Consider the following 21,726-nt stretch of genomic DNA (forward strand, 5'->3'; position numbering starts at 1 on the left):
TGTAGACACCTACAGCATCCCTTGTCCCTGTCACCTCCAGGTCACATGACACTGGTGGCCTTGTGGGTTAGACTTCTGATTGGTCGCTGCTGAGCGGCCCTCGATTGGTCGGCTTCCGCTTTGCCCCCGCCCTCTTCCTCGCCCCGACCCACGTGAGGGGGGAGAGTCACGCGATTTCCGGGAACCCGTCAGGAAGGACATAAACAAAACAAACCCGAAGCAGCATGGAGAGGGGCCGCGGCCCCCGCAGCAGGACGGGCCCCAGCCCCTAAGCTCACCCCCGCACACAGCACCAGCAGGTAAGAGTCCTTCTCGCAGCCCGAACGGGGGGAGGAGGGACAGGACAGGAGTGGGAGCCAGTGGAGCAGCGGCGGGGCTGGGGGGGGGCTGGCCCCTGGCTGAGGTGGCACCGGGGCCCTGCTCCTGCCCCTGGCCGGCAGCGGGAGGGCAGGAAGCTGTGGGCCCCGAGAGACGGACGAGAGGCGCGGAACCGGGTGGGGGGGGATCAGCTGAGCACGGGTCGGGGGCAGAAGGCTCCATACCTGAGGCTGCTGCGGGAGGGGGTGTGTGGGGGGCGGGGAGAGGAAGCGGGTGTGCCGAGGCCGGGGCACACACCTGCCCCAAGCAGGTGACACGGCTAAGCCCAGGCCGCGGCGTGTGAGCGCTGGGGCGGGGGGTGGGTGGTTGTGGTGAAACGTGGGGGGGGGGGGGGGCGCAGATTTGACCCTGCCAGGCTGAGAGAAGGGGCTGTCGGTCTGCTTAGTACCTGTCACTATCCTTCTGGGCATGGATATTCCAGGCAGGGGCTCTAGAGCCGTCTTTGAGGGTGCTGGTGGTGCTTTTTCTCTCTTCAGAAAAATCTTTAAAAGGTTTAAACAGCGAGGACAGGTTGTTACATAAATCCTGGAGATGTTTAGAAAAGCACAAACTCTTAGACTGTGCAGAAATGCGGGGTTGTCAAGTTGTTAGGAAGTGTCCCTTGGTCGCCCTGGCTTTTTCTGTCTGGCGGCGCTGGGCAGGAGACAGGGTTGCTGGGTGGGGAGGGGATGTCACTTCTCCTCTCCCCCTTCCTCCCAACCTGGAGGAACTGGGGGTCGGGTTCCTAAAGTTGGGCGCTGGCCCCCATTTGGGATTTTCTCCGGACCGACTCTTCGCTGTAGGACGCGAGGTGCCTGTCAGGAGCAGGGAAAGGGTGGGAGGGGCAGCTGAGAAAAGGAAAGTAAAGGGGGACTAGGAAGAGGGTGGGGATAGAGAGGAGGAGCGTGGGGGGGAGGGGTCGAGGCGGGGCAGGGGCGGGAGCGGGGGGGGGGGGACAGAGGAGGAGGAGGAGGAGGAGGAGGAGAATAGAGGAAAAGGGAGAGGGGTGGGGCAAAAGGGAAGGCCGGGTGGAGAAGGCGGGGCGGGTGGAAAACAGAGGGTGGAGCAGGTGGGGGCGGGGCATGGGGGGGCAGAGGCCAGGAGGTTATCCCGGAAGAGGGGGCGGAAAGGGGCGGGGCGGGCGGGGGAGGTTAGCGACCACCGACTCTTCTTTTGGAATAGGCGGAGGTCTAGGTCGGGTTTGTTTGGGGGTGCTGGGCTCCCCACTGGGGAGGAGTAAGGCAGAGGCGGCGGCCTGGAGGGCCTTTCTACAGGGATTTGTTTATGTGTCGCCTCAAGGCAGCTTGAACTGCCCCTGAGGCGGGGTCCTGGTCCCTTAGTGGCAGGGAGAGATGTCCAATCACTGGCCAGCACCGGGGTTGGATGGAGTAGACTCGACCAATGAGCGTAGAGGAGGTGGTGCCGGCTCCAGTTGATTAGGCTGTGTTGAGGGTGGGTTGGGAGGGGCGGCCATGTTGGATTGGAGGGGAGATGTGTTAGTGGGTCATCGGGAGGAGGGGTGCCTTGGCTAGGAAGGATCGAGGAGAAGGCTGGGGGTGGAGAGCTGTGCTGAAGTTGGGCGTTTCAGAAATAGCTTAGGTTCGCTTCGGAAAGTAGCCCGGGCTGCTGCTGACCCGCTTCTCGGTGGCGGGGTTAGCTCTGAGGATGTTGGAGGTTTTTCTGGGGTAGTTTTCCTAATGAAAGGGATCCCAGATTCTTGGACTCTCCGTCCTCATTGCTCTGTCCTTCCTTCTCTTATTTTCTTTATTGTTAAACGCTGGAACCACTTGGCTTCGGCTAAACCAATCAGACCTTTCAGCCGACCTCCAATGCCAATATTGGGCATACCGTGTCGGGGCGACGTTAGTAAAAAGTGGGCTCAGTTTCTGTTAGGCCTCAGGACTAGGCAGTGAGGGGAGTGAGAGACACTCTGCTTTTCAGGGTTATGAGAGAAAACAGCCCGGGAAGCACTGGAAAGTGGAGGCCTTGTTAGTAAGGCTTCTCTTTGCTTTCTCAGTTGTTACAGAATATTTTCTCTTCAACACTGATAACATACTTCAAACAAGTGTAAAAGCTGAGGAATAAGATAATGAATTGGGTTTTAAGCTATTAGGACAGCATTTTCTATATGAATCTTTTCTGGAAGTGAGAAAATAGTAAATGTTTTGCTTTTCCTTTTAGAAGAACGGAAAATAAGATCATTGTATCTGTTTTGTGCTAGTAATCTGGTTATCACTGCAATCGGTATTACAGATTTCTTTTTGTTTAATGTTATAGTAATCTGAATTTAGCATTTTTTTCCTAAAAAACAAAAACTTTGAGGGTATAGTTAGCTGTTGAATTTTCCACACTAATGAAGGGTAGTAATAATATGTCTGAGCCCCAAATGAGTTATTTTATTTTATAATGCACTCCTTTTCATGTTTTGGCAGATTTACCTTCCTGGAATTTTTTTTATTATAAAATTAGGTTACGTTCTTTGAGTACACAGTAAAGATATTATTACATAGAGTAGGACCTATTAGTATTTCTTTGGGTTGTGACAAGCAGAAATTAGAAATATCCTGTGAGTATAATAAAAGAGATAATTTGTACTCTAGGCAATACAGAATTTACTATATACACTGATTCTCATCCATTCCTGTTTTCCCATTATATTTTCTTCCATTGATTAATTGTAGGAAGTTTCATATCCACGACTTATATTTTTTAGTTTTGTTAATTTTGAATCTGGTGAATTATACATTTTTTAGGAATAAATATATAAAAATGCTCCATCATTAACAGTCCGTGATTCCGTAGGGTTTAGTGTAACATTTTCTTAATAGATCGGAAACATTTGTAATTGGTTAATGTTTTTATCCAAAACATAGCCCTATATAAAAGTCACAGTTATTAGCAAGTAGAAAATATAGTACTTTTGAATTTATGTTTAGATTTGGAGTAAACTGATGTTTTACTTATTACAGTCTGGGGTTCAGCACCAATCAATAAAGTCAGTTAATCACTAATCACTTTAATATATTCAAATAGAAGAATGAACACTACCAGTCAGTGAAACTAATAAGTTCTCACTTTAAGTTTCATAAATAGAAAAATAATGTAAGAGATGAAACAATTCAGATGATGGCATGGGGAAATCCAGCTATTGCCAGGGAAAGGAACAAGCATTTGTTTGGCACCCTCTGTGTGTTAAGTGCTTTACAAATATTATTTCAGTTGATTTTTGCAACAGCTCTGTGAGGTAGGTACTGTTGTTGTCCCCATTTTACAGTTGAAGAAACTGAGGCAGGCAGAGAATAAGTGACTTCCTCAGGGTCATGCAGCTAGTAAATATCTGAGGCTGGATTTGAACTCAAGTCTTCCTAACTTTTAATAAAACCCAGTGTCCTTCCTGCTGTGCTACCTACCTTTTTGGTTTTCTAAATAGCATGGAGAGGCTTAGAAACATTCATAGAAAGATTTTTGCCAATTTAGTTCTGATGTGCTTTACACATTTCTTTTGTATATCTAATTGATGTTATTATCCAAGTTAAAACTGAGAAATGATAACTGACTTCCTAGATTCCTGCAGAATCTGCAGCCTGTAGCAAGTATGCGAGGTGGAACACCAGCTTATTCTTTTAAATGTGAATATACTTTCAAAGCCACTGTACTGTATGTGAATATTGAATGTGTGTGGTTCTTGGATGAACTCATTAACTCTCTTTATAGTCATTTATCTTTTGAGGGTTAACTAAATAATTCATAACATACTACAGCGTGTTTATGTATGTATTGTTTAAATACTCATGAGTGTTTGGTTTTAACAGGACAAGAAAATAGTACTGCATCTGTCTTTAAAACTTTGTTTTGAGGAGGTAGATTAATTGGGAGATTGTTGATTCTAGCACTTGAAGGAAATGCAATTTCTTTAGTCTTGAGCAAGAATATAATATCTGAAATGACCCAGAAAGAAGATAATCTAAGGAACTCATTCATGCCTATCCATAGGTCTCAGGTTGTATATAATAATTTTCTTTGCTGCTTCACTGTTTCTTTAAATAGTCTAAGTCATTAGGAACCAATTTTTTCCATTTAGCTGCCTATCTTTTGATCTATAGATTTTCCATTTTAGACAAGAAATAGACTTTCATTGTGAATATTTGAATACTGACAGAATATACAAGTGACAGTTTCTGCCTTGAAGTTTAAAAGCAGTATAGCACATGACATGCTATATCTTGGTCTCACTTTACAGATTTGTCATTCCTTAGAAGTTGTGTGTAAACCAGATGTTTGTATATCAAGTCATCTTTTCCTGCTCATCTCCATTATTATTTTAGAAAATTGTTGTCATAGGAGAAAACCTTGGTCTAAAGGTATAATAACCATCACACATCAGAATCCTAAGAATTTAAAGGAGCATTGTCATTTAATTCTCCCAATTAAGTACTGCAGGAAAAGTGAGTAAAATGGACCTTCGTTCTTTATTATCTTTGTATACCTTTAAAAAGACCTATGTATTCAGGTACTCTGGATAGTCAATGACTGTTCACTGACTATAGAGCTGGGAGTTTAAACCCTCTCTTGGTATGTAATTGCTTCTGGAGTTAAGCAAAAAGTAAGCTAGAAGAGCCACCTGAAGGTGTTTTTTTTTCCCCTCCACAACTCAGAGACCGTGAGTAGTCCTTGATTTACCTTTTTTTTTTTTTTTAAGCAAAGCTTTTGAGAGGCATTGGGATGTAATGGAAAATATTGGAGGCCAGGTACTCTGCTTGAGTTTGATTTCTAGCTGAATGAGATAGTTAATTAAAAGCTGTCTCATCCTGTTTTCTCATCTGTAAAATGAGAATAATACTTGCACTATGTATCTCATTGGATTGTTTTGATGAAAGTTTTTTGTCAACAGTAAATGTGAACTGCTGTCATGATAAAGATTTATTTTTTTATTTAGTTGTGGCAACCCTGGCATCAGTACATTTGTCAAAATAATTGAGAATAAAGAAATTCCAATCATATGATGTCTCATTTAGAAAGTTTTGACTTGTTGATTGATCAATAGGAGTCTTCTATTCCATAGCAATTTCTGGTAATGCAGACTAGTGAAAGGCAGAATGTTGCAATGCATTGATTCTGAGTGAGAAGACCTGGATTCTAATCTTAGTGCCTTATGCTCAGGGAGCTTGGACAAGTTACTTGACTCACCATTTTAGGATTCATTTTCCTCATCTGCAAAATGAAGAGCTTTGATGAAAGGGCCTCTAAGATCTTTTCTATTTCTAAATATATGACAATTGCTCTTTTCCAGTGCTACACCGCCCCCCCCCCCCCCACAGCAGAGTTCCTGATATATAGGAAGTGCTTAATAAATACTTGTTTACTGACTTTAATATGTAAAACTATCTTAAACAGACATGCTTAGTGAGAGTGTCACCTGTGTACACACATTATACATGTTCTGTAAAAAATATTTTAATAGATTTGATTTGCTTTTATTTTCCATTTTTCTAATTTGGAGAATTAATATATAGATAAATGGAAAACCCCAAAGTTTGGGAAGGAAAATATATTAACTTGATTGCATTGAGAAGCAATTGAGAACTGGGAGTCCTTGTTTCTAGTTCTAAATATGCTATTAAGTTGCTTGGACAAATCAATTAAATGTCTCAGTTTATCCATTTGTAGAGGAGGAATTAATAATGTCTTTCCTAACTACCCCCAAAGAGAAAGTGTTAGATTATTTATTTTGGAGAGTGAGAACTACCAGAAGTCAAGGAGAGTAGTATGTACAAGAGGTAGTGAACTCTTCCAGGGAGGAAAGTAGATTTTTTTGAGTGAAAGAAACTAATCATAACCTTTTTATAGTTACAGAACTATCACTTGACACCTTTAGTTCTTCCAGTTATTCTATCTCTAACTTCCATTTTTTTAGAGGAGGTTCTTAAGGTTTTGATCTTATCTGAATTCCCTTTAATTCTTACATTACTTTATTTTTGGAATAACTAAAGTAATTACAGTTGTTGATGACTTCCTCTGAGGCCTGTGTAAACAACAATCAATCAACCAACATTTATTGGCCGGTTCTCTCTCTCTCTCTCTCTCTCTCTCTCTCTCTCTCTCTCTCTCTCTCTCTCTCTCTCTCTCTCTCACTCTCACACTCACTCACACTCACTCTCTCTCTTCTTTCCCTTTCCTCTGTTCATAATAAGATACCATACCCTTATTTGCAGGTTCTCTTCCCAAAGGAAACGTACATTTTGGTGACTGAAACCTTTTTTTTGGTCTTAAACACCAAGCTTTAAACCTAAATCACTAGCACTCATTGATTGGCCAAGTCGCACTTAGTCAGTCATTGCTTTGGGCCTGAATTGCCTCAGAGTGAATGTAAATAGCAGTGGTTTCTGTTTTCGCCAGAAACCCTGAGGTTCTTCCCCTACCAGATTGAATTTTTATTTTTGGACTAGGTAGAGGCCAATTTCTGCCTCTTTCTTATTTAGCCTTAATCACTGAGTGGGTGTTGTGTCAATCAAACTGAGATCTGTTAAAGACCTTAGCTTAAAAAGGTCAAGGTCTCCCACTGCATCCAGGCCATCTCCAGTCCTGATCTATATCTCTCCATTTAGACCCACATGACTCAGGAGAAGAAAGTAAGGCTGGTGACTTTGCACAACCCTCCTTCAATTCAATTCACTTCCATGTTTTTTCATCACCTTGTTGATGTTGTGGTCCTCTTCCACAACAAAGGAAAAACAACAACAACAAGAAATATAAACAACAAAAAAGAAGTATTTCCTTTTAGGTTTGCCATTAGCATTTGGTATATATAATCACTAAATGTTTGGCCCAGGGTAAAGGGAGTTGTGTTATAGTGAGGTCATTCTTATCTCTCAGGATAGACTAAACTAAGCTAGGGGAAGATGCTCATCCATACACAGAATCTTTTCCTGTGTATGTCTTTTATGTTAGAAACTTTTCTTAACTAATTCACCCCAGGTATGATAATGCTCCTCTACTCTGTGTCCTCTTGTTATATATTTGCCATTGCCTATCCTTAGTTATTAAATCTTCCTTCTCAGGTGTTTAATGTTTGGCATTGACAGATAAACCAATTTCAAAGCTTTAGGGTTTTCTCTATTCCTTGCATTATAATATTTCTGAATACTCTGATAACTTTCTTTCTCTACTCCCTTCTTTGGTTCAATGTTTTTTAAAGATTTTATGAACTGATTAGCGATTGCTTGGGATCATTTCACTTTTGTAACTATACTACTTCAGCGAAAGAACTTTCCTTCCTTCGTTATCAGTGTACACTGATAATGCATTTAAAAAAGACTTACAACAGGTAAATTGGACATGTGGGTTCATTATTCACTTTAATAAATAATTCACTGTAGTCTTCCTATAAATAGCAAAGCTCTAGTAATGCATTTTATTGCATGGTTTATTTACCACTTTTTAAACTTTTGTTGTTTTTCAGTTGTCTCAACTATATCTGACTCTTTGCGATGATTCCGTTTGGGGTTTTCTTCACAAAGATACTAGAGTTTCCTTCTCCAACTCATTTTACAGATGAGGAATCTGAGGGCCAACTGACTTGTCCAAGGTCACACAGCCAGTGTCAGAGGCTAGAATTGAACTCAGAAAGATGAGTCTTCCTGATTCCATCCCTTGTGTTCTATCCACTGCACCAATGGGCTGCCCCATGTGTATTATCAGGTTTTAATTTTTATTGAAACAGTTATTTAAATGAGTTATTTCTGTCAGACCAATAGAGAGAGCATGGATTAATGGATCTAGAATATGCCTCAATCAGGAAGATTTAGAATTAATCCTGCCTCTTCTAAGGTGGTGGCTACTTGACCCAGGGCTAGCTGCAATTTCTTGGTGCCTCAGGACCAGCAACTCTAGTCTAAGACTATTACTATCTTCATTGCGAGAGGGGAGTGCTTCATAATAATAAAATCACAGGTCCTGACCTAAAAAGGAGGGGAGGGAATCTTCCCTCATTACAAAAAATGTCAACTTTAACATAATTCAGGAAATATACTCCAGCAAATTTAAGTATTCTTTTAAGATAAGTGATAACTTTTAATTTGTCTGATCTATCCTCCCAACTAATCCTTTACTCTTATAGATTTCTTTTTTTACAATATATTGTCATTTGTATTCAAAGATGCATGCCACTATGATTGATGGTATATGAAAATGTGGTATGTTAAAAAATTTTTAAAAATCAAAATTTTTTTTAAAAAATAAGTTTTTATTGAGGTCTTCTATTCTTTACATCATCATAGTTTTCCCCAGTATTCTTCCTTCTCTCCCTCCCAGACTGCCATGCCATATAACAAAAAGAGGAAACAATCAACACAAACTGATCAAAGCATTGAAAAAGTTAAAACATGTGCAACGTGCAACACCTGTGGAGTCCCACCTCCAGGAACGGGGTGGGGTTTGGGGTTGGCTTCTTATATCTCTTCATTTGATCTTTTCAATTTTGTTACATTCGCTTTTGGTTTTGTTTTATTTATTTATTTTTTTGGTGTGTGTACGTGTGGTTTTTTCCTTCATTTACATTGTACTCATTGTATATAGTTTTGGGTTTTTTTTGCTGTGTTTACAATTTCACTTTGAATCAGTTCTCGTAGAGCTTTCCATGTATATTAGTATTCATCAGATACATCATTTCTTACAACTTAGTAATATTCCATTACATTCATGTACCACAATTTGCTTAGTCATTCCCCAGTTGATTGACAACCTACTTTGTTTCTAATTCTTTGCTCTGACAAAAAGTGTTGCTATAAATATTTTGGTGTTTATGGGGACTTTCTTGTTATTGATGGCTTCTTTGAGGTATAAACTCAGTAAGGAGATTCTGTTTCAAAGAGTATGGATTTTTTTTTTTTTTTTTTTTTTTTTTACAAAAAATGGACAGACTTTTTTACAGCATAGACAATTATTTATATAATTGCAAATTGCTTTCTAAAATGGTTATATCATTTCACAGCTTTACCAACAATGTATTAGTATATCTGTCATCCCACAACTCCTTCAGCATTGACTGTTGCCACTTTTTGTCATCTTTGCCAATTTACAGGATGTAAGGTGAAACCTCAGCTTGCTTTGATTTGCATTTCTTTTATTAGTGATTTAGAGTATTCTTTCATGTGACTGTAGATACTTTGCACTTCTTTTTTAAAGAACTATTTGTTAATATCCTTTGACCACATTATGGTTGGACAATGGCTGTTATACATATATGTATGAGTATATATGTATATATGTGCACATTATATACATATATACCCACACACAAACATATATGTATATATACATATATATTTACACATATATATTTATATGTGTGTATAAATTTTTTGGTTATCCTGGATACCAAACTCTTAACAGAGAAATGTGATACAAGATTTTTTTCCCATTTGACTGCTTCCCTTTTTATCCTAGGTGCATTAATTTTGTCTGCAGAAGCTTTTCAGTTCCGTATAAGCAAAGATATTTATTTTGTCTTTTGTAATTGCCTCTATCGTTTATTTAAGAATACATCTCCTCATACTTGAAAGAGGTAAATGATCTGCTTCTCTTCTAAAATTTTATAGTATTTTTAAGATTCATTTAGAATGTGTTGTAGAATATGATGTAAGGTATTGTTATTGTTGTTCAGTCATGTCCAACTCTTCATAACCCCTTTTGGGGTTTTCTTGGCAAAAGTACGGGAATGGTTTGCTATTTCATTCTGTAGCTCTTTTTACCTATAAGGAAACTGAGACAAACATTATTGGTTCATTCTTTTAAGATCAACATTACTTTTGATTCAAAAAATCCAGATACTTGCTGTGAATTTATTAGATTTTTCTACTTAGGCTGGAGATACTTGGTAGCTTTGAGAGAGTCCTAGATGCTTGATTTGGGAATCTTGAAACCTTATTTTCAGTGGAACATGTTCTCTAATTGAATCACTACACTACTGATAGATCCCCATCCTGCTGAAGTTTTGTCACAGTTCAATATCCCTCTGTCTACATTTTCCTTTATACTTGTAACAGTACTGTGAATTCCATTCACAATTGTTAAGCATTCAGGGTGGCCACATCTTTGCTTTTATGTCACTTGAAGCTCTTTGTTAGAGTTGTAACTTCATTCATTTTGGTTAGCCCTTTTTATACTGGTATGGCAAACAAAATGAATAGAAATTATTGTCCCCATTAATGCAGAAGTGGAAGGAGCCCTCTGTATTACAGGTTAGGGAGATACATTAAATGATTCATCCTTCTGCCAGGGTTGGCCTTGAAATAGTTCACCGCATTTCCAGAGAGCTAGACTTAATTGTACTTTCTAGAGAAACCAGGATTCCTGATTGGGCTACACATCTTCTTGGTGGTAGTACCAAATAATATTCCTAATGAAAAGGAATTGGTAGGATGTTACTCATTTAGGATATGATAAGGAGCACCTGTTTTTTCTAAAACCAGGGTGACTGCAAAACCTAAAGCGTAGCCTACGTTTTCTGTTGTAAGACTGAGAGTTATTGTTAATAAGGGCTTTATAGTGGCTTGGGAGGTCTTTTAGAAGTCTGTCTCTGAGCCTCAACTGGATTTGGAGGGACTTGGCTTCTAAAGTGCCTTCCAAATCTAAACAAACAGACCAGTGATTCTCAGTGTGGGTCTTCAAATACTATGTAGGCAGCATTAAATAAATATCTGTTGAAGAATATTGAAGGGGTATTCTGGTATATTCTCAGATGATTCCTGAGAAAGTGACAACCCTGTGAAAAGAATAATGAGTAGAGGAAATGCAACAAAAAACCTCACCTTATCCAGAGGCCCTTGAAGACATTTCTCTAGTACCATCAGCTGAGTTTGAGTGCATGTCTAACAATATGATAAAGTTTCATTGTGTCTTGTATCATTATAAAAAATGCTGAAAGGTGAAGGTACTCCCTCTATTCCAAAATGATATTTTACTTTGAAAAATTTTCTTTTTTTCCTTCATCTAATGCTTATATCTTTTGTAGCAAAGCATGTTTTTCTTTCTTAGGAAACTATCCTAACACGGCTGAATGTCAGTGACTTGTGTTTCTATTAAGAGTTTTTTTTGTCTCTCAGGTGGTGCTGCTTGTGATTTTGACTAAAATGTGAGATAGCTCAGTATTGCTATGTCCTTTTGGTCCTGTAAAAGATTATACCTTTAAATTTATCAAGCCTGCTCTACCTTTATCTGTGCAAAGAATATATTTTTTTCACTATTTTCATATATGAAGAGATTGTTACTCAGTTTTTTGTATATTTCTATGAAGAAATAATGGAAAACAGATCCTTAGTTTTGATGTAATTATGAGTATTCCTTCCAGCAGTGCAGATGGCAATCCTTTATACCTTATAATCATGTGTGAAGCTGTCTTTCTCAGTCAGTTAGCAAGCATTATATTAAGTGCCCAGTCTGTACCATTTCATTCAGTGCCCTACAAAATCTGGTTTCATCCTGCCTTTCCAGATTGCTTTCCTCCTAATCTTTTCTTGTTGAATTCCTATCATATCTCATCCCTTTGTATGATCAGAGGTATACATTTGTGATATTGTTGCCTGAGGTAAGAAATGTAGTACAGGATCTTAAAAATAATTTCTTTGTAAATCTACAATGCAAATCTACCATTCACTCATACCCTGATCAACTTAGCTTACTGAGAAGAACTACATGAGAGTTGATTTTGTGCTTGACTCTTTTTGACAGTAGCTGTGGAAGATAGGTGCAATTATTTTACTGATGAGGAAACTTGGGGCTCTTAGAAGTCAAGTGGTTACAAAAAGAAAAAAACAGTAGACTGGATTGACCATTTTCACATAACTTTGTTTGAGGCAGTATTTGAATTGAGGTTTATCAATGCCAATGCCAGCATTCTTTTCACTATCTCTTATTGCCTCATTAGAGGCATATGAAACAAAATTGCTACATGAGGCCTGAGGAAGAAGGTGAGATTCAGGAAGGCTTATAGAAGAAGTATTGTTTGAGCTGGACTTTAACGGATGGTGAGAATTCAATAAGAAAAGAGGAGGACATCCTAGACATAGGGCATGGTATAAAGAAAAGCACAGAGATGGGAAAGTATAGGAGGAAAAAATGAGAGGAGAGGGCTGGATTATGAAGTTAATGGAGAACAATAATCTGGAAAGGAAATTGTGTAGGACACTCAGTGCCAGGCAAAAGAACTTGAACTTGACTTTGTAGGCAGTAGGAAGCCACTGGAGACTTGAGTAGGGGAATAGTGTGATCAGATCTCTGTAACAGTAGATTGGTGTTTGAGTTTCTTGGGTGATAGACTAGGGAGAGGGCTCTATGTAGGACCCTGATATGAATATAGTTATTCTACCTTTATCTCTGTGGTACTATTCTGTAGTACATATTGTTACCATTAATGCAAACCAGCTTGAACTAGCTTGCTAATGAGTCAGATATCTTTGGCAATTCCTTATTTACTGATGAGCAAATGATACCTAGGATCTTAAGCTGATTTGTCCAAGGTCTCACAGATAGCGGTAATGGCATCTTCCTTGGATTGTATATGAATATACATATATATATACACATATACATATACATACATATATACAGTAATTTAAAAGGGAAGAACAGTGAAATAAATGAAAACTATATAATGGCCATTCTTAATCTGGAGAAGAGTTGAGAAAATGGACCTCCCTCATTTCATTGCAGAGGTAGGGGACTGTGAATGTGGATTACTGCACATACTTTTGCATATGTTCAGCATGCTGGTTGGTTTTGTAGAACTGTGTGGTTTTTAAATAATGATCTTTGTTCCAAAGGAAAGGATCACTGGGGAGGGGAGAGGGATATATTTGGAAATAAATCAATGTAAAAGCAAAATTGGAAGTAGTCCCTACCAATGAGATTCAGCTTTGAGTATTTTCATTTTAAAAAATGTTTTAGCATTTAAGCCTCAGTTTTTCTCGTTACTCTGTTTTCCAAAATTCAAGCTAGACCTAAACTGTTTTAGAGTGGGGAAAAGGAAAGCTAGTATTATATAGAAAATTAAAGTTTGCAAGGTGCTTTACAAATATTGTCTTGTTTGATCCTCACAACGACCCTGAAGATGAAAATGTTATTCGCATTTTACAAGTGGGGAAACTGAGGCAAACAGGTTGAGTGACTTATCCAGGGTCACAGAGCTAGCAAGCATCTGAGACTGGATTTAAATGTCTTGTTGACTCCAGATCTAGCTCTGTATCCACTGTACCAGTCAGCTATAGATATGAAAAAGATATACTATAATACAACCTAGGGAAACTCCAGAATAAAAAAAGAAGTTAACCCAAGAGAATTCAATTTAATTGTTATTTTTATCTATTTTTAATTGAAACCTATTCCCCCAAACAGTTTCTAAAACCTGTAATTTAAGATCAAGCAAAGATAACTTTTTGAATGTTTATTTAAAGTAAGAAACTGAATATAATATTGCAGTTATATTTTCTATAGTATTTTGACCCACTTACAGTCAGGGGCATCAGGACTCATTTTGTTCCCTGAATCCAGGAGATCTTCCATTCTCCTCAGTCCATTTTATTCTAAAGGGAGACTCTACTCTTCATATCTGCTGTTGACCCCCAAACAAAATACTGTCTTGGTCAGTCAAAAGGGCTCTCATCACACAACTTACAATCTTGCCTTTATCTTTCCCTCCTTTCTGAATTTCCCCCTCCTCACCACTAACAGCAATATTATTTTGGTAAGATTGAAAATTAGAGCACTTTCTCCAATTTTCTGATGTTATCAGAATCACTTATTACATGAAAATACCATGAACTATTTGACTGATATTTGGCTCTTTATTTAAATTTTTTTTTTTTTGATCTCTGGCCTAAAGAGAGCTCTTGGGTTGTCGTTTCAGTACTGTCTTACCTGCAATTCCATATGTAGTATTTAACTTCAGTTTGAAAAAAGTGAGCCTCGGGTTCCCATGATTGATAAGTAACTTTCATGGTCAACTCTCTCCTTGCCTTGTCCTTTGGGAGCATTTGGTTCCCTTAGCTTCCCTGCAAAACTGGATCTCCATGGAGACGTAGAGACCTTTAGTACTTTTAGACCTTTACCAGTTAGTACTCCAAGAGTCTTAAAAGGATGAGAATAGAGATGAAAGGGTGAAGGTGAAAAAAGTATATGGGGGAGATCTTCACAGAGTATACTTAGAATCCTTTCACAGAATGAATCTGGGGAATGAACTCAAAAGAGGAATGTCCCAATGTACACATATTTTGAATGGCCTCTTTAAGCCCTGAAGAGAAGCTCCTTGGCACAATTTCAATGGCAAAATGTTTCTACATCATTGGTAAGTTCCAGGAAAGAGATGTCATCTATTTCAATGAGGAGTTAGGGGTTTTCATCCTTTCAAGTTTCACGTATATTCCCTATATTAGAGGAAAAGAGGAAAGGAATAGAAATTCAACCTGAATTTATAAGAGTAAAATAAGGCAGAGAGTATTTACCGTTCCTCTGTTTTTTAGAAAAGGTAGTGTTGAAAATTGGGGATCACTAAAGTATTTCTCCTGCTTTGTTAGGGAGAAGTATAAGTGGTGATAAATGAAGAGTTTTTCAATATAGAAAAACTGGGTTTGCTTTGACATTGCCATATAACTATGATATTGGACAAATAAATTTAATTCCTCAGCTTCTTATTACCCATCTATTAAATGAGAATGATAATAAATATTAAGCACTTACTATAGATCATGCACTGTGCTGAGTGCCAGGAATAGAAAGAAAGGCAAAAACATTCCCTACCTTTGAGATTTGTTGTGAGAAAAAGATGTGTGTGTTTGAGGTATAGTGATAGTTGTCATTTTAAGGCGGTTGAGTGGTGAAGTGGATAGAGCTCTTGGCCTAGAGTCAGAAAATTCACTTGTTTCAGTCATGTATGATTCTCCATGACCCCATTTAGGGTTTTCTTGGTAAAGATACTAGTCTGTCATTTCCTTCTCCAACTCATTTTACAGATGAGGAAACTGAGGCAAAGAGATTAAGTGGCTCATGATCACACAGATACTAAATATCTGAGGCTACATTTGAACTCAGGCCTTTCTGACTCCAAGCCCAGCCCTCCCTGTGCCACTAAGCTGCCCTGGAGGTAGGAAAGACCCAAGTTTGAATCCAGTTGGAGACACTAGCTCTGAACCCTGGGCAAGTCATTTAACTACTGCGTGCCTCATTCCCCTGACAGGATGGTTGTGAGGTTTAAATGAAATATTTGTAAAGCATTTAGTATAGTAGCTGATGCATAGTAGGTGTTATATAAATGCTAGCCACTAATACTATTGTTAATCTCTCTGGGCCTCAGTTTCCTCATCTATAATATGTGGGAATTAGAAGGTCTCTGAGATATTTTCAAGCTCTAGACCGATGAGCTTTTTAGCCTGTTTTTAAGAAAAAGAATTGTACTACGTTTACTCTTCATTATTAGCAGTGTCCTATATCAGTGCTCTGTAAAAAAGAAAAATGACCTTCAAACTTCCTGAATGATATTTTGGGATATCAGTTCCCATTAGTGTTTCAAAGATGGAGTGGGGGGAGTTAGCTGCCTTTTAAAAAACCATTCATCCATGACCTGTGAAGATAAATATAAACAAATGGCCTTCTTTTCTGAACTTCAAGGGGCCGGCAGAAATTCCTAGAATCGGTGGGGCATCCTTATTAACAGCTGTTAAAAAAAAAAACTTTTGGATTTATGAATAGTAAAGGTGTAGGTGTGTATTGTACAGACTCAGAGTTGTACTTTTGGTGCTAATTCCAATTGACAATTTGGTTCCTTTTCATGAAGTTACTTTGCTAGCAAACCAGAATTGGGAGACAGCACAGTGTAATTAATCAATGTGTAGCAGAAAATCTGAGTTTGAGTTCAGCCTCTTCTTGCTTAACTCTGTGGTCTTTGGTAAGTCACTTTAATCTCTCTGAGTCTTACCTTTCTCATCTATAAGATGAAGAGCTTAGACTAATAATCTTGATACCCTTTCCAGTACTTTATCCCATGGTCAACTGTTTTTACCTTTGCACTGCCAGGAACACCTGCTTAACTCTCTGAAGGATATCCTCTTGTGGTTAGGAGGTGTTTGTGCAGTCTCTGCTTTAGCAGGCCCACTCTGCAGCAACATCTAGAGAAACTGCAAAGAATTGGAAAGAGTAAAAGTGAGGAAACTAATATATTAGGCTATTATTTCTGGATGTGCTTTACTAATTAGTTACAATATGCTTTTATATTTAAGAGGTCATTATATGTTGTTCTTCACAAGTAGCCAACAAAGCATTCTCAAAGAGCAGCTTTTTTGCTATAGTTCCCTTCTCATTGTGAGCTTGAGTTATCAACCCAGAAGCTTTTCCCACAGATATTCTTTATTTAAAGATATTGGTACATATTAACTCCATGTATAACTTTCCTTCTCAATTTAATGGAACAGTCCCTGCCTTCAGAAATCTTATAATCCTACAAACCTTAAATTCTTCTCTTTGTTGAGTTGTCATATTAAAAGCCATGTATCTTTTCAGAAGGTGGCCAATTCCATAGCCAAACAGTAAGGATTTTCATTAAGCATCTCTGAAAAATGAATGCAAACTATAAGAAATGCAGAGGTTGTGGGGGACTTGGTATTTGGGGGAACAGGGACAACCAGACACCATTCCACTGGAGTCCATTGTATGTTGCAAAGGAGGCAGCTACCATGTTATGTTTAAAACTTTTCTTATTCCCATTTTACCTCATCAAATGAAGCAGGGCACTTGGGAAGCCAAGGGGAACAACTTTATTCTTCAACACTTGGGGAAGGGGTAGTAGTCAAAGCAACTTCTAACAGAGTAAGGGCCCTCATATTAAGAACTGTTGTGGAATTTTTTAAAAAGATCTTTAAGTTTGGAGACTTTGTCTGAAGGTGGGAAATTTGAAGGACACTGATAGCTCTTCTTTGAGTAAGAAGACTGGGGAAGAACTGTGATAGGTGGGATCAGGGAGTTAGAAGGTGCTCCTGTTGGGGTGGAGCATGCAGTGGCTTGGTTCCAGATGTTTCATGGGGTTCCTTGAGTGATAGGTTATTGGGGATCAAGGCCATGGTTAAAGGAATCTGAGTTCCCAGTAGCTTTCATATGGGGAAAGAGGCTCAGTCTATGCCTGGAAGAGGAGGGACTCAACAACAGCTGTCTAGGCTTGTAAAGAAGGACTAGTAAGACTAGGGGTGGTGGGTTTCAGCCTGCCTACCCACCACCCTAACCTGCTGCAGGCTGAGGCAGCCCCTGGCCTTGGGCCCTTCCAGAGGAGGCTTCTGGGCTGCCTTACCTAGAGCAGGTGAACTTGGGGTCATAGTGTCCTTAGGTCCTTCCTTCTCATTCTTCAGCTTATTCTGACTCATGAAACTCTCTCTGCTCTGGAAGGGCTCTGTGAAGCTGGACCATATTTCAGATGACCAGATTTCTATAACCTGGTTGAAAGGGTTCTGGATTCAGAATCCTAAAATCTGGGTAGTCCCTGTTCTTATATTTTTTCAGGACCTCAGTTTCCTACACTATAAAGTAAGGAGGTTGGCCAGGGTGGTTGCCAAGGTCCCTTTTAGTTGTAACAGTCTTTGAGACTTAGGCTGAATTTGACTCCAACTTAGCACAACCTCATATTCATTGTGAGTTGAATAAGCGTTCCTCTGTGACTTCTAGAAAATCATTTCCTTTGAGGCCTCAGTTTCTTCCTATGTGAAACGGAAGTGTTGTAGAGGAGTGGGAGGCAGTGTAGAAAAGTTGGGAGAGGTCTTGGAGGGTAAGAATATTTATTCCCTGGCAGCAACAGTAACAACGGCGGTAACCTTGTGATGTCTTGGGGTCTGTTTGTACCCTCTGGGACTTTGGTCATGATAGTTATTCAGTTTAGTTTTCTTCTAGTGTTATGTCATTGTTACTCATTAGTTCATACAAATCCACCCCTATTTCTCTATATTCTTCATTCGCGTCATTTTTACTGCATAGTGATATTCTGTTACTTTCATGTACCAAAATTTGTTCCCTTAATTGATGGGTATTTATTTGGCTTGCAGTTTTTTGTTACAACAACAAAATGCTGCTTTGACTATTTTGCATTGTGGCATACTTTTCTGCCATTGACTTCATTATAATTCTGCACTCAGTCGTTGGATTGAAGGATTAAAGGGTATAAACAGGCTAGTCACTTCTGTATAATTCCAGATTATTTTCCAGAAAATTGAACTCCACCAAAAGGATATTAGTGTTTGTCTTCCTACAGTCCTTCCAATACTTGTTATTTCTTTTTCCATCTTTGCCAATTTGATGGGTATGAGGTAATACTTTATCATTATTTTAATTTGAATCTGTCTGATTGAGAAGTGGAGGAGTTTTTTATGTCTTTATTTATAGTTGGTATACAATTTCACCACTTTTTTGGGGGGAATGGATCTTGATCTTATTTGTGTCATTTCCCTGTATATCTTGGATATTTGATTTTTAGTTGTGATATTTGATGCAGAGATTTTCTCCCCACTTAGTGTATTCTCTTCTTATAAGGATATTTTAAATACAAAAGTTTTTAAATTTCATGTAGTTAAAGGCTTATTTTGTTTTTTTTTGTGATCATCTCTGTCCCATGTTTGGTAAAGAATTCTGCCACAACCACAAACGTAAAAGGTATTTCCTTTTGGTATTCTATTTTTTTAAAAAAAGGAAATTACTTATTATACTTAATATAGCCATTTAGAGCTTATTGTGGTATATGGTATGAGCTACTGGTCTAAATCAAATTTATGTTAAATTGCTTTTCAGTTTTCCCAGGAATTCTTTTAAAAATAGGAAGTCCTTACCCTAGTAGATTACATTCTTGGGTTTATCAAACACTGTGCTACTGTTTTCATTTGTTTCTGCTTTTTGCTTGTCTACTCTGTTCTGTTAATGTGATCTTGGTTATTTTTGAAAGGTTAAGTTGTCTTAGAGTACAGTAAAATTACTTTTTTTTTTTTAATTCATTAGTTTCATGCAGAACTACTTAACGAAAGCAGAGGTCCAAGCGATTGAACTGAAGGTATTCCGGTGAAAACCTGCCACTTATTGTATAAATTATTTTTTATCGTGAATTTAAAGCTGGAAAGGAATCTACAAGCAAGAAAAAAAAGTTTGGAATTAGACTCTCAGGATCTGGGCTTGGAAATGCCTCAGGTAAATCTTACTGAGTGTGAGTAGTCTTTTTCTTTTTCTTTTAGCTCAGTACCATATTTAGGTCAGTACCATTGGTGTTGTAAGTTCTTACATCCCTGGTAAATCTACTATGAGCAGTCCTCTTTATATTTGAGCTCATCAGAGGTCAGTACCATTGATTTTGTAAGTTCTTACATTTCTGTAACTTGTAGGAGAAGGCTTCCTATGTGTTTGGACTCACACAGACCAGGTCCAATCCTGTGGATTAACCTAAAAGGGTCATTTTCTCATTTTTGGCTCATTGCCTCACTTGGAGTTTACACTGGGAAAATCTCCAAATATAACTTATTCTCTGTTTCTACAAATGTGAGTAATAGAACTCCTTACTCCCATACATCAAGGTAATATGCACATGGGTGGAGAACAGCAATTATTTTACTCTACAGAAAATTTGGAAGATGGAAAAGACTCACAAAAAGCCCTAAAGAGACACAGATTCATAAGGCACCTTTAATATCCTCTTTGAAATGAACTAAAGTTGAAGTTACCAGCAAGACAACTGTTTGTCATTGCAATGAAATTCTCACTCCTTACACTGTATTCCCTTTGAAGTTTAGATTTCCTTGAGAAAGCCAATATACTTTGGGATTGCTGGATGGACAGTCACTTTCCCGTGAGATCTGCGGTGTATGAAGAACACATGGAATAGTTGGCAAGGCCAGATCTCTTCTTCCCATATTGTGGCTTTTATCTCTAGCAGCAAGGAGCCTTGTCAGTGCCTGCTTTCTCCAAAAGACACTGCTCAGCAGTGTGCATTCACTCTAGAAGGCAGATCTCTGAGCTCTCAAACTTGATTAGCCTTGCCCAGTATATCTCCTTTCTCTGACCAGAAGTCTAGATTCCAGGATCATGTTACATAGGAAATCAGAATCCCTTCTCTTCTTCCCAGGAGGTTGGTGGGATCAGGAACATTGTTCATGAACTCCCCTCTTGTGCTTAGGAGGCAAGCAGATGTCTACTTCTGTCATATACTTTTGCAAGAATGCCATCATTTCCCCAGCTGCTATCATCTCTTTGCGGAAGTCTTTGGTCTGTGACCTGTACTCAGAAAATGCTATGGGTGAATGTATGTTGTTCTCATATGCCTCCATGTCATTCTCAGTTCCTGGTGGAGGGGAGACTACATAGGCCTTCTCCACCCATATGCCCAAATACAGGTTTACTCTCTTGTTGATCTGGGCTGTTGGCTCATTTTTTTGTAGGCCTTTGAAAAGGAGTAGCTTCTCTGACAAGAGTATATCCCACCTGAGCCTTAGTCATCTTTGGGTTTCAGGAATTGGAACTGTCCAAAGCAGGAGCCATCCCATGTCCTTTTTAACAATGCAATAATGAGCATGCTTCATTTGTAGTGTCAGAATCAAATAGCAGTGGATCCTTTAGGCAGCTAATTGACTTAGAAAACCACCAATTAACATCATCCATGTTGTATTTTCATTTGAAGAAAAATTTCAGTTACATTTTGATCTGGTTTGAGTTTGACACTTTTGTTCTATACTATAAAGAAGGAGCAGTATTTCCATCAAATTAATTAGTTTTATTAATCAGTTAAATTGATTAAACCTGTCTTTTTAACATCCATTCATTTCTGACCATTCTCCCATTGCACTGTCAACTGATCACAGTCCTGCCCTTGAGTCTGTCTTTGTTCTGACATTTGCTCCTTGTTTCCCCTTGGCTGTAGCTCAAGAATTCAGCACTAAGCAACAAGGAATATGTTCAAGAAGGTTGGGAGGGTGATGAGAGTTGCTGGCTTTACAATAGCAATGACAGAAGCTACAGGGCTAGAACAGAGCAAGTACTTCCCTAAACCTGTTTTTGATCATCAAACTACCACGACTCTCTCATCTCTACCTTAAGACCACACTTCCTCTATACTCCCCTTCATTTATGCCCATTAAGCTGTTCATAAAAAGAGGCTGAAAAGAAGATGGTGATAAGAGACCAAAAGAAAATCTGTCTCTTCTTCTAGACCTTTCCTACCCTTTCCTTACTCTTAGTCCATTATCTTGATATCATTCATATCCTTATCCCCTCGAATCTATTCATATGACTTTCCTTACCTCTTAATAACTTTTAGAAACAACCTCAAAACTACTTTCTTTTTTAGGTTCTCCTTCTCTTAGTACTTTG

At 38.8% G+C, this 21,726-nt stretch overlaps 1 protein-coding gene across 3 annotated transcripts in view; it reads left to right on the forward strand.

The window, feature by feature from the left end:
• Positions 1-128: 128 nt before the first annotated feature.
• The window catches only part of CREBRF (CREB3 regulatory factor), a 43,685-nt gene continuing 22,087 nt past the window's right edge, over positions 129-21,726 (forward strand). The window contains exons 1-2 of one of the 3 annotated variants that reach the window (XM_072630985.1): positions 129-299; positions 19,372-19,557. In XM_072630985.1, the coding sequence (XP_072487086.1) occupies positions 19,549-19,557 (9 nt within the window). In that variant the 5' untranslated portion in view covers positions 129-299; positions 19,372-19,548. Of the gene's footprint in view, positions 300-19,371; positions 19,574-21,726 lie in introns of all 3 variants that reach the window. The other 2 variants (XM_072630986.1, XM_072630987.1) reach the window with 2 other exon arrangements.

Source organism: Notamacropus eugenii, chromosome 1 (genome assembly GCF_028372415.1).
Source record: "Notamacropus eugenii isolate mMacEug1 chromosome 1, mMacEug1.pri_v2, whole genome shotgun sequence".
NCBI lineage: Eukaryota > Metazoa > Chordata > Mammalia > Diprotodontia > Macropodidae > Notamacropus > Notamacropus eugenii.